The following is a 13,723-nucleotide window of genomic DNA, read 5'->3' on the forward strand; positions in this document are numbered from 1 at the left end:
TTGCCATTAGCACAGGGAGCCATTGTTCACTGTGTGTCAAAGACCCAGCCACGCCCTGTGCCAGGACAATGCACTGACTCTATAGCCCTGGTCTCTGAGCACTGCTTACTTCCTTTCCTTTTTATTTCTCCCTGTGTCTAAGAGTCCATGAAATGAAGTTTTTTCTTTTGTTTAAAACAAGACTTTTTAAAGGGTGGTTACTGATGACTTACTCACTTTCAGCCTTTCTTCACTGGGTTTTTCCTAATCTCTGAAAGGTTGTTCAACAGATAGAAATTGGTTCAAAGCACATATAAAATGGTTTCTATTTTCACAGCTAATGTATATTTCATTAGGTAACATCTGAACATTTCTCTCTGAAGATGCTGCTTTCTATTATCTTTAGATATACTTAACATGTTGGGTTTTGTCAACATGGTGTGAAGGTAGACCACACTGAAGTGATAACACCAAGCTAGAAATTACTATAAATTTAGGAAAGCAGGATGTTACGTTCTAACAATTTATAGGTTATTTCTTACTACAGAAAACTTTTGTATTCATCCACTGACCAGTCATTGTTTATGAAGCACCTACTTTTTATAGCCTAAGATATTAAAAGAAAAGTCCTTATTGTCAAAACATTCACAGTTTGGTAAAGAGAAGGTCATGTAAACAAATGAGTACAATAAATTATAATAGGTGTTATAGCATAATTATGTACAACGTATAATGTATATACAAATGAAGGAGGAAAATTTTAGTGGTAGCAGTGCATCGACCAGAAAAGGTTTCATAGACAGGACAGTACATGAGCAAAATCTTAAAAATTGTACAGGGGGATCCTTTAAGGCTTACTTTGTGTGGGTGTGTGTGGGTGCATGTGAATGTGTGTACATGTGTGACTGTGTGTGCCTGTAAGTGTGTGTACATGTGTAAGTGCATATGTGTACGCAAAGACAAGCAGCCCTCCTGATCTCAAGATCCCGCAGGTCATGGAGGGCCTTGTAAGTCTGACATCCCGTGGGTATCAGGGATCAACCATCAAAGTTAATAATGTGAGGAAATCTGCCTTTGATAGAAGTCTCCATTTCTCAAATCAACTATTTCTTTGGCTTTGGAAAGAAGGACATTATGTTCTAATGATCTATATGTCACTTCTCAATACAGAAAACTTTTGTACTCATCCATTCTTCGGCCAATATTTGTCTTTCTTTATAAAGCAATGTATTATGTGTTGGGAATAACATCTCAAATTCAATTCACTGTATTCTGGTTTGGGAACTGCTCACTGATGGACGTCAGGGAACCCAGAGGAAAGCTCTGAAGACCGGGTGTGGATATTCAGTGAGAATCTCTTCCTAGCCAGCCAGCTAGCCAGCCAGCCAAATGTGGCCCTGCCCTGGGCGGCCAGGGAGTCCTTACCACTTCGGTTGGTCGGTAGTATTTGAGATCCACAGTCACGTGAATTTTGCCGGTCTCTTTACATCTGCCCACTTCATTTTCATTCTTTCCTTCCCACCTGAAAAGGAGATAAACACTTAATCAGCCTCTAATTGCTTAGGAGCATTTGCCATGCTGTTGTCCCCCGGGATGGCTCAGCCTTCTCCCTGCAGGAGTGTATTAAGCTCATTAACTACAGGAATACAAGCTGATGAGTAACCCTGTTATCAGGGCAAGAGTGACTTTCAAAGACTTTCCAGATCTGCTTGGAAAGGGCAGGCTTTCTTTTCTTTCTTTTTAAGAAAATCATGATGCTTTCAGAAGGGAGACTTTAGTTAAAAAAAAAAAAAAAGACTTTAGAAATGAACAGAGTAGCGAGAATAAGGAATTGGGCAATGTTCAGGGATTTCAAAGGTCTTTACTTCTTTAGACTATTCTTGATAACATCAATTATTATGAATTAGTTAATGTCTTCTGTGTCCTCCTTATTTAAGATTTTATTTATTTATTTATTTGACAGAGAGAGAGAGAGATCACAGGTAGGCAGAGAGGAAGGCAAAGAGAGAGGAGGTAGAAGCAGGCTCCCTGCTGAGCAAAGAGCCTGAAGTGGGGCTTGATCCCAGGACCCTGAGATCATGAATTGAGCAGAAGGCAGAGGCTTTAACCCACTGAGCCACCCAGGCGCCCTGTCCCCCTTATTAAAAAAAAAAAAAAAATTGTAGTGATATTTTTAGGATATTTGTTGTAACTTCAATGCATTCCAGTTTGGAGTAAGTTTCATACCCTAAATTAGCCATTAGTCTTATCTTTGTATTATACATAAGTTCCCTTGCTCTACCCAGTCAGCAGTAGGCCTCATTAATAAATCTCAGATGATTAAACCTCCAAAAAGTACACAAGTGGTTTACTGCCTGCTGAGAGAGTATGTGTTAGCATCTCCAATTCAGCTACAATGTTCTTTGGACTTCGGATTTCTTCCTTAAACATCCATAGTTGGTAACAGTAATAATTTAATTGTATAGTGTCATCTGATGTTTGGATATTAGATTGTAGAAATCCAGAGGTTAACATTAAACCAGTACCTTCATTTCTTTCAAAATGAAAACATACAATGGAATCCTAACAAGCTTGTCCTTAAGCTTATGAGCATATACTGTACGATGCACCTTATAGACCTGAGCAGGGTACTGTTACCAACTATGGATGACACTATACAATTAAATTATTTTTGCAAATGAAACTTTTCATGAAAGAAAGAAAAGAAATTACAAAGTAATGTTTGACTTCAATTCTTATTTTCAGAACTAGTTTGCTTTATCAGTTGGAGATGAATCCTATGACAACAGGACAATTTTGTGTGCTCCCTAGATCAGAGAATAGTGGGGATCAAAGGAAAGAACAGAACCTTAAATCAGTTACTTGACTATGTCATTCACATGTGTTATTGAGGATGAATATAACTATTGATCACAGCTTTATTTTGGACATAGGTTGGGTATTAGAGATATAAACTACCCTTACAAGATTTATTCCCCAATAGTCATCTGAATGTTCTATCCTCAATTTACTTTTTTATAGCAGAGGGATAATAGTTCATTGTTGAAAAAAAAATCAGTTTAGAAATACACTGAATTTGCCAATGCATTCAAGGCAAGTACGAAGAACACACAGAGAATTAAAATGTACAACTGTCATTTCCCCATGACTTTTATATTAATTAGTTGCCCCCAAAAAGGACTTGGTTTACTTGGTTTAATTTGTTACTATGAACTGGACTAATTTGTCAGGATCAGAGCTGTGTTTTTGGTAAATTGACCTGGAAATGGCATGTGGATGCTTTAGAGCATGCAGGCTTAAATATAATGTGAAATGAGAAAACCTAAAGTGGTGATAAACCCTGTATAAATCTCTCTCTCTCTCTTTTTTTAAAAAAGATTTTATTATTTATTTGACAGAGAGAGAGAGATCACACGTAGGCAGAGAGGCAGTCAGAGAGAGGGGGAAGCAGGCTCCCTGCTGAGCAGAGAGCCCCATGCAGGGCTTGATCCCAGGGCCCTGAGATCATGACCTGAGCCGAATGCAGAGGCTTAACGCACTGAGACACCCAGGTGCCCCGTACATCTCTTTAAAAAAAAAAAAAAAAAAAAAAAGATTTAGTTATTTATTTTTAGAGAAAGAGAGATAGCAAGAGGCCCATGCAAGCAAGAGGAGGGGGAGGGGCAGAGGGAGATAGAAACTCCAGTCCAGTGGACTCCCAGTTCCACAGCAAGCTCAATCTCATGACCCTGAGATTGTGACCTGAGCAAAAACTAAGAGTCGGGTGCTTAACTGACTGAGCCATCCAGGTGCCCCATCCTTGTACATTTCATAAGGAAAAGACAAAAATATCTACAGTAAGGGAAAATAACTGGTAAAATCATTATTTTTTAAAAAAAATTCCCTAATTCCAAAGTTAATGTTTAAGTGAAGCCTTCTCTTTGGTTAGGCTTTCAGTAAGTGAAAGGATATTTGCACCTCATAAGCATGTTTTTATTTTGGCTCCCATTTTGTACTCACAAAGAGAAACCAGTTTCAGCATGTCTTCCTGACGATATCTCCCGCTAAGCCAAAAGGGTTAACAAAATTACCGTTCATTGTTTTGCTGTTTACCCCCAAAGCAGCTAGGTATGTAATCTGCCATCTACCATGGGTCACACCGATTCACGTGCACACATACATACTGGGAACACTGTCCTTCTTATTGATAAATCCGCTCAGATGTCACAAGTGTGATAACTGGACGTTCAAACCTAATTTTATTTCTTTGAAACCACACATGAACACACAAGACCTGGAGCGCATTCCCTGCCTGGGGAGGGAACATGTGGGGCAGGAAAGGGATGAGGCAGAGCCAATTGTGTCCCTAGAGTAGGGGCTGACAGCTTCTGTGAAGAACCAGAAAGTAAAGATTTTAGGTGTTACAGATCACATACAGTCTCTGTTACATATTCCTCCCTTTCCTCCTTCCACTTCTGTTTTCTTCCTCCTCCTTCCTTTCCTCTTTTTCATCATCATCATTTTTTTTTTTTAAATCTACCCTTTAAAACTGTAAAAACATCGTTAGAGGACAGTAGAAAACAGGTGAGGTTTTGGCCAGTAGGCCATAGGTTGCTCACCCTGCTTTAGGGGATGAGTTAATTGTATATCTTCACGCTCAACTAAAAGAAAGCATTTAATTCCCATTCATACCAACAGGTTGTATTGCTGGACCAGCTTGAATTTTCCCATTTACTACTGATTCCCTCTGACTACTCTGCAGCCATATGCTAACATCTGAGATTAGTAAAGAGTAGTTGAAACGGAAAAAGACTGATGGAGGGAATCTGCAAGTTAGATTTAAGCTTGCTGTCACTTGGGCACCTGTGGATATGAGCTGCAGGCACACAATCCTTCTTGGCCTCTGTGTGAACACTGTCTGCTGGGCGGCCATCTTACAAATGCTGTCTACAGTTCAAACCATCTCTAGGGGTATGGCATTGCCCCTACAATTAATCTAGTTGGACTGAATAATCAGCTGTAACCAGGAAATGACTCAAAGCAGAACGGAGTTGGCAAAAACCACTTTGCAATTTGCAGTAGGTCTGCATGCGGGCAGTAAGTAAAAGTTTCGGCCAAGGGCCAAAAAACATTCAGTTATAGCAATACACAAAACACTTGTATTAACAAGCAAAAGGTAACAGCTAACTTGTCCTAACAAGCAATGTTCTGACTCAAAGCAGAGCTGGGATGTTAAGAAAGGAAGATGGCTTGACAGGGAATCAAGGATTCAGCTAACTAACAGGAATTGTTACCCACCAATTTAGATCAGCAGCTCTCTGGGCAGAGGCCCTGCATAATTCAATTTTTAAAATACACTGTTGGCTCCTAATAAGCATTAAATTGCAATAGAAAGCATTCAAGAATAACGGAATCAAGCACAATAAGGCAAGATGAGGTGCTATTAAAATCTACTCAACTAGGAACTCCTTTAATGAACAACAAAAGCAAAATCAACTGTATTAAGTTTAGGAGACAGAGTTAAAGTAAGGGAGGAGATGAGGCACTCCTTTTGGCAACCTGAATATCATCGAAGTGCTCAGGAATTATTATTATTTTTTAAGATTTTTTTTGTTTATTTGACAGACAGAGATCATAAGTAGGCAGAGAGGCAGGCAGAGGGAAGGCAGAGGGAAGCAGTCTCCCTGCTGAGCCAAGAGCCCAATGCGGGGCTCGATTCCAGGACCCTGAGATCATGACCTGAGCTGAAGGCAGAGGCTTAACCCATTGAGCCACCCAGGCGCCCCTCAGGAATTATTTTTAAAACTACTATTTTATTAGGACACAGAGATGGAAATGGGAGGTTGCCAGAGGCTATGATTTAGAAAATGAAATAAAGTCATCCTATAAGTTTTATTAGGTTCTGGATAAAGGTGGTGGTTTGTACACTTTTGTTTCTTCCCCAGACCCCTTTCAAAAAAGGAATAAACTCACAAGGGCTAAAAGAACAAGAAAGAGACAAGAGAAACCAAATTCTGGAAGCTAGAAAGCCAGATGGATGAGTGTTAAAGGACTTAGCAGAAGCTCTAGAAAACAGACTCCTAAGCCAGCAGTGGGGAAGCTGAGAATGAACCCAATTTACACTTGCAGAAGCCCTCAGATGTCAGGAAGTGAGGGCGGATTATGACTTTCCTGGAGAAGCAGTGTGTTGCCCAGTCCCCTCCCAGATTCCACATCACTTGGCAACTGCTTCACCCTCCTTGGAGAACAAGGTCCCAGGACTGAAGTTGCTGTGGCAGAGGTCACAGAGGTTGCTGCCTGTGTTCTCCTCTAGGATTCTGATGGATTCCTGCCTCACATTAGGTCTTTCAAACATTCTGAGTTTATTTTTGTGAATAGTGTAAGAAAGTGGTCCAGCTTCCTTCTGTCTGTGGCTGTCCAATTTTCCCAGCACCATTTGTTGAAGGCATTGTCTTTTTTCCATTGGACATTCTTTCCTGCTTTGTTGAAGATTAGATGACTACAAAGTTGAGGGTCCATTTCTGGGCTCTCTATTCTGTCCCATAGGTCTATGTGTCTGTTTTTGTGCCAGTACCATACTGTCTTGATGATTGCAGCTTTGTAATAGAGCTTGAAGTCCAGAATTATGATGTCTCTGGCTTTAGTTTTCTTTTTCAACATTATTTTGGCTATTTGGTGTCTTTTTTGGTTCCATACGAATTTTAGAATTGTTTTTTCTAGCTCTGTGAAAAATGCTGATGGTATTTTCGTAGGGATTGCACTGACTGTGTAGATTGTTTTGGGTAGCATAGACATTTTTACAGTATTTCTTCTTCCAATCCATGAGCATGGAATGTTTTTCCATTTCTTTGTGTCATCCTGAATTTCTTTCATTAATGCTCTATAATTTTCAGAATACAGATCTTACATGTCTTTGGTTAAGTTTATTCCTAGGTATCTTATGGCTGGACTGATTCCTTGATTTCTTTTTCTTCTGCTTCATTGTTAATATACAGAAATGCAACTGACTTCTATGCATTGATTTTATATTCTGCAACTTTGCTGAATTTCTGTATCAGTTCTAGCAATTTTTCAGTGAAGTCTTTTGGGTTTTCTCCAGAGAGTATCATATCATCTGCAGAGTGGAAGTATGACTTCTTCTTTGCTGATTTGGGTGCCTTCTATTTCTTTATATTGTCTGATTGCTGAGGCTGGGACTTCCAGTACTATGTTGAACAAGAGTGGTGAGAGTGTAGGTCCCCACTTTTATTTTATTCATTTATTTATTTTAAAACTTTATTTTTTCAGTGTTCCAAGATTCATTATTTATGCATCACACCCAGTGCCCCATGCAATACATGCCCTCCTCTTAATATCACCACCAGGCTCACCCAAATCCAACTCTCTCCTCTCCTCTCAAAACCCTCAGTTTATTTCTCAGAGCCCACAGTCTCTCATGGTTTGTCTCCCCCTCTGATTTCCCCCAAATCCCTTTTCCTCTCCTTCTCCCAATATCCTCCATGTTATTCCTTATGCTCCACAAGTACATGAAACCATATGATAATTGACTCTCTCTGCTTGACTTATTTCACTCAGCATAATCTCTTCCAGTCCCATCCATGTTGATACAAAAGTTGGGTATTCATCCTTTCTGATGGAGGCACAATACTCCATTGTATATATGGACCATGTCTTCTTTATATATTCGTCTGTTGAAGGGCATCTTGGCTCTTTCCATAGTTTGGCTACTATGAACACACTGGGGTACGGATGGCCCTTCCTTTCATTACAATCTGTATCTTTGGGGTAAATACCCAGTAGTGCAATTGCAGGGTCATAGGGTAGCTCTATTTTTAATTTCTTAAGGAATCTCCACACTGTTTTCCAAAGTGGCAGCACCACTTTGCATTCTCACCAACAGTGGAAGAGGGTTCCCCTTTCTCCACATCTGCTCCGACACTTGTTGTTTACTGTCTTGTTAATTTTGGTAGGCCCCCACTTTTTTTTTTTTTTTAAAGATTTTTACTTATTTATTTGACAGACACACACACAGAGAGTCCAAGTAGGCAGAGTGACAGGCAGAGGGAGAGAGAGAAGCAGGCTTTCTCTGAGTAGGAAGCCCAATGCAGGGCTTCATTCCAGGACCTTGGGATCATGACCTGAGCCAAAGACAGTCGCTTAACTGAGCCACCCAGGTGCCCCAGGCCCCCACTTTTAAACATGAACAGGAAACCAAGTACTACCAGACAGATGTATAAGGAAAACATTTTTGAAGAGAAATAACAAATGAATTGAAAAACTGCAACTTGGGGGAAATAGAATAAAGAAGAAAGGTAATTAGAAAGTAAAACAAAACAGAGAAAAACTCTCCTATTCCATCTTAATATCTTCAGAGATAAGAACATGTACCAAAGAAACAAAAATATGATACTATATAACAAAGGACAATCTGAAAAAAAAGAGAAATGATTTGAGAAATTGAAAAGTTAAAATTCAAGAGAAGATTTTAGCGATAGATTGAGGAAATCTTCCAGAAAGGAGAGCAAAAAGATGGGGATACGAAAAGCTAGAAGGAAGATAAGAAAATCAGAAGATGGCCTCAAGAGGTCAGTATAATAGGATTTCCAGAAAAAGTACAGAAAAAAATGAAGCAGAGCAGAGCAGATAATCAAGTTAAATCAAGAAAATTGATCAGAGCAGAAGAACATGCATTTTCAGACTGAAAGGGCCCAATGGAATGCCCTAAATAATGAATAGGACTCATGTCACATGAAATTTCAGAAGAGCAGGAGAAAGAGAAAGACTGACAGAGAAAGAACACACAGGGACAGGGAGTCAGAATGGCTCTCAGCCTCCTACAGTAACACTGTAAATTAAAAGGCAATGGAGCAAGGCTTTCACAATTCTGAGGGGAATGTATTTCCAACCAACAAATATAGATCAGCTACCTTTTAAATACTGAGGACAGAATAAAGGTATTTTCAGATATACTTGGTCAAAAATATTTGCTTTCCATGCACTCTTCTTAGGAATCTAATTAAGGTTTTTCTCCATCAAACCAAAGAGTTTCTAAAAAGATGCCAGGAAATAGAGAACCCAGGAGAGTGGCTGAGTGAACCCTCCCAGATGAGAATGAAGATAGATCACAGAATGACAACTTTCCACCAGTCTAGGTGGGATTAGATGGAAGGGTTCCAGAGGCCCTGTTACAGGAAGACATAACTGAGGGGAATAACCCACAGGCCTGAATGCCTTCAAAGGTGATTTAGACAGCTGGGGCAAGGTCTGGGATAAATTTAGTTGTAAATACATAGGAAATAATGCAAATGAATATAAATGAGAATTATTAGCTTTATGGTAAACAAGTGACAATTGTATGGAAAAGAAAAAGTAATTGTGGTTTACTGAAAATCATATCATGGATCAGTCATGAAAATGTAACACTGAATATTAAGCTAGCCTCCAATTAAAATATAATAATAGAATATTCGGAGATTGGAGGGGTAGGGCAAGGGGAGGAAAAGAAAACAAAAAGAAAACTAAACACTCATTTTGAAGATAAGGAGGCCAATAGCAACACCTAGAAGAGGATAAAAATCAAGAACCAGAAATAAAAACATTTTACTTTGAAACATGAAGGTAAATGCCAAAATAATCAGCTAAAAGAGTATAATAGAGCACAATAGGATTTCCAGAAAGAGAACAGAAAAACATAGAGCAGGGCAAATATTTTCTTGGGGTAAATCAAGACAATTTACCAGAGCAGGAGAGCATACAGTTCCAGACAGAAAGCACCCAAAGAATGGCCCAAACAGTGGGTAGCAATAGCTGTGAAAATGGGGAAGAGGGAGTAGAGGGTGGGAGACTACTCAGGTTTGTGACAATTCCCATGCAATGGCTAAAATTTAAATTATGTGCTGGTGTAACTGGAAAAAAGAAACCCCAACAAGGAAGGGAAAAAGAAAATCATTCTAAACAAAGTTTAGGTTTACAAACAGCAGACTCTGACTGACCAAGGCCATTCCCACCTGCTCCCTCTCAGTGGTCTGGTGAGCTCAGCCCCACCTTTCCCCGCTGAAGACCCAGTGCTTCCTCCACATCTCCTCCCTTCTGCCTTCTCAACAACTGGAGGAGCTGATGTTGTGATGCCATCCACTCCCCAGCTCCCAATACATCCACAGAGGAAAACACTCATGCGGCAGGTAGATCAAGTCTGCAAAGACTGAGGAGGAGCCATCAGGGAACAAGCCGGCAAACTGTAGAGCGAACTGCAGGCAAACTGTAGAACGGAGGAAAGAGGAGCACTTGCCAAGGAAAGGAGAGCACATCAACAATGCCAGACAACAGGGAGATGTCAAGAATTGAAGAACTGAAACAGGTCCATTGGATTTAGTGCAGTGCAGGTCCTTGGGGATGGTAGAAAGAGCTGCTTTGACGGTGTGATGGGGCAAAGGTAGACTGAGGTGTAGGTGTAGAAGGGAATGGAGGAAAAGAAAGAGGTGGCGAGAAGAGGCAACTCTTTGGTACCTTTTGATAGAACAAAGGAAGAGCAGTGTCTGAAGGGAATGCATATTTGCAGGGATGCATTTTTTTTTTTTTTAACAATATAAGGCATCGACAATGTCAAGATGTTGATGGGAAGGAGCCATGAAAGACAGCTGAAGGGAGAGATAACTGATAGTTTTTTGAGGAGGCAAGAGGGCTGAATCCTAAGGCCAGGGGGAAGGGATGTTCCCAGAAAGGAGTAAGGGGCGACCGGTTAGTGGAACAGGAGAGGAAGACAGAGTATAATTTTTATGTTCAGGGGACCACTGTTTTAATCACAAAATCTACTCTAATTTCTAAGAGACAACACTAGTGTAAAGGTTGTAGCATGTGTGTATGAGAACTTAAGTTGTGCACAGAAAGACAACATGGCTATTGAAATGTAGACTCCATTCATGCTCAATCTTAATCCATTTAATTTACATTAATAATGACAATTGTTACTAAGTAAGGAGGTTTCAGCTATTACATGCCATTAATGAATAATCAACCACACCAAAAAGTGTAAAATTTCAATCCATTACACAGCTGTTCCTGTTACTTGTTAGAGTAACGACTACATCTATTTTGCGCTTTCCATATCATGGGCCTCTTGTTAATGCCAACGGATAAATCTCCACACCAGGAGACAGACAGGCAGTATAATCTGCAGCTTATATGTGGAGAGAAAGGAGTTTAGGGGGCTGAACAATTTCAGGAAGGCCATGAGATGACACCTCTATCTCACACAGTTGGAATAAGCAGAACGGGTGTGGTGTCCTCTTAAAAGGTCACTGTCATTTTCCTGGGGTGCCCCTCCCAGACATTATTACCAGTAAGAGTTCTTGATTGGTCAATGTTTTCCTTGCTTTCTTCTTTTTATCAGTATTACTGTGAAACTTAAATTGTACTTTCAAAGTGTCTTTCCTTATGCTTTATCTTTGAGAAATCACATTGGTATGATTAACTCAATGAAAAAAAAAGTCTTGTGTGGTCATCATGTCTAATGAGGGTAGCTCAAAAAATCAAAAAGGAAAAAGCCCAGAGATGGTTCTTCTCAGATGTAAAAATGGCAGTGAAGGGAAGTTCAAATGTGCTGCTAGTTTTTAAGTGAGCCTTGGTGTTTTTATGCTATCCTTGCTTGGATTGCTAACCAGGCTCTAAACTACCTGCTTTATTTTTATTTCTTTTAACTCAGCTGGGGCATCCTGTCTATACCCAAAGAATGCAGGTAGAGTTTCTTCTGTCTTATTGGAGTAAGAAAAATGAACAGAGATCTTACCAAGGGGCTGTGATGGGAAAGTGCAATTTAAGGACAGTGGCTTGACATCTGTATGAATCCCAGTCATAGCTTAGGGCTTCCATCATCTGTACCTTCTCTATTTGCCCAACCTTATCCATCCATCTCCTCTCCTCCTACCTCCTATCAATCTTCACTGAGCACCTATTAAGTGCCTACTAGGAGAACCTAGTAAGCTAAGCCAGGTGCAAGACACAGGTATGAATAAGCTAGATGGTCTTTGTCATGAAGCGGCTTCAAGTCTCATGGCCACTACAATATAGTGTATGAATGATGAGAGAAGGTGGTTAGAGGACCAGGAGAGCACCTAGCAAGACTTGGTTGAGTGTAGGATGCTGGGCTAGGGAGGATGTCTAAGCTAAGACCTAGAGAATGAGTGGGAAGTACAGTGAAGCAGAGGGAATAGTAGGTGTGAATATCTCTCAATATGCCCAATGTGGTCAGGCTGGTCCAACCCAGTTTATCAGCTTGCCCATCGCCCACATACAATTTACTAACTCCTGCCTTCATGCCTTTTCTCATGCCTTTCCACCCACTTAGAATGCTTTCCCTCTTCTTAACTACCATCCATATCTCCCACGTTGGCCAAGAGCCCACTTAAATCCATCTTTCTGTAGACATTGCTCCAATTGTGATCATGGTGATACTAGTTCAGTACAGATACTCTAAATTTGCACAATATCTACATCCATTTGTGTATATTCGTAAATAACATGTTCTTATTGTCAGGCAATTAGAGCCTGCACTACTCAAAGAAAAGGAAATGTCTTCTGATTCTCTGAGATGAGTTTCACTTTGAGAGAAAAAGAAAGTAGGAGAAATGAGCACATTTATTGAGTATCTACTATGTCTTAGGAACTATGCTGGCCACTTAACTAGGTAACTTACTGAGGAAGCAGTGATTTTGAGTGCTTTATGGCAGATGCACCAGTCACAGGGGTAAAAGATTCACATCCCAATCTCTGTCCACTGGCCTTCCACTTTTTACAGGCCTCCTCACCCTCATCCTCAAGGCCCAAGGGCCAGAAATCACAACCACCAGGGAGCAATTCCCCGTTAGGGGAAGTATATGCATGAGCACAAAATGACTTGTTATCTCAGCCAGAACGATTTTGGAAATGGGTTTTTTTTTTTTTTTTTAAAGATTTTATTTGTTTATTTGACAGACAGAGATCACAGTAGACAGAGAGGCAGGCAGAGAGAAAGAGGGAAGCAGGCTCCCTGCTGAGCAGAAAGCCCGATGCAGGACTCGATCCCAGGACCCTGAGATCATGACCTGAGCCGAAGGCAGCGGCTTAACCCACTGAGCCACCCAGGTGCCCGGAAATGGGTTTCTTTTTAAATGTATAGTAATTTTTTGCCCCTTGCCGTTATTACTTAAAATGTAGACAGAGTGCCACGAAGTATGATAAATATTTCCATTGGCCAAAACGTCTTTTTTTCCCCCAGCACAGACAGTGGTGGCTCATAAGTATGCAGGCTACTCTTACAACCCTCTTCTTAAAATTTAATAAGATTAATGACAGAAAATTAGTCAAGAGAAGGATTTGCCAGTTTAGCTTATGCTCCCGTCACTTTAATTGTAGGAGAAAAGTGCTTCCTTTTCACATTATTTAGTAATAAGTTGATGGGAAAGTGTAAGGCAAAACATTACACTAAAAACAAAGCCAACAATGCACCCTCCTCCAAATAAACAAACACCCTTGGAAGAACACATTTGTTGTCACAAGGATGCCTTGTCAATACAAGTGACCAAATGGGAACTTAATTGTCCAGCATATCACCTTACATGATATCAGGATCGTACTTGGTACTGATCTGCTCCCAAGTGTCTTTAACTCACCTACACTGAAATGGATGTACTATTTTCTAATAAATTCAAAGCAAAACTCACTCAAATGATATCAAAGACACAAGAGTAAATACTGGTACCAAGTCTAAACATACAGATGGCAACACATT

General features: G+C 40.2%; 1 protein-coding gene across 3 annotated transcripts in view; it reads right to left on the bottom strand.

Moving 5' to 3' along the window:
• Nucleotides 1–13,723, bottom strand: part of GMDS (GDP-mannose 4,6-dehydratase) — a 614,085-nt gene that overhangs the window by 93,635 nt on the left and 506,727 nt on the right. For all 3 annotated transcript variants that reach the window (XM_004753606.2, XM_045089644.1, XM_045089647.1), the window contains one exon: nt 1,405–1,501. In XM_004753606.2, coding sequence (XP_004753663.1) covers nt 1,405–1,501 — 97 coding nt within the window. The remainder of the gene's footprint in view (nt 1–1,404; nt 1,502–13,723) is intronic.

The sequence above is a fragment of the Mustela putorius genome, unplaced genomic scaffold, assembly GCF_011764305.1.
Source record: "Mustela putorius furo isolate JIRA1106 unplaced genomic scaffold, ASM1176430v1.1 tig00000117_pilon_pilon_pilon, whole genome shotgun sequence".
Lineage (NCBI taxonomy): Eukaryota > Metazoa > Chordata > Mammalia > Carnivora > Mustelidae > Mustela > Mustela putorius.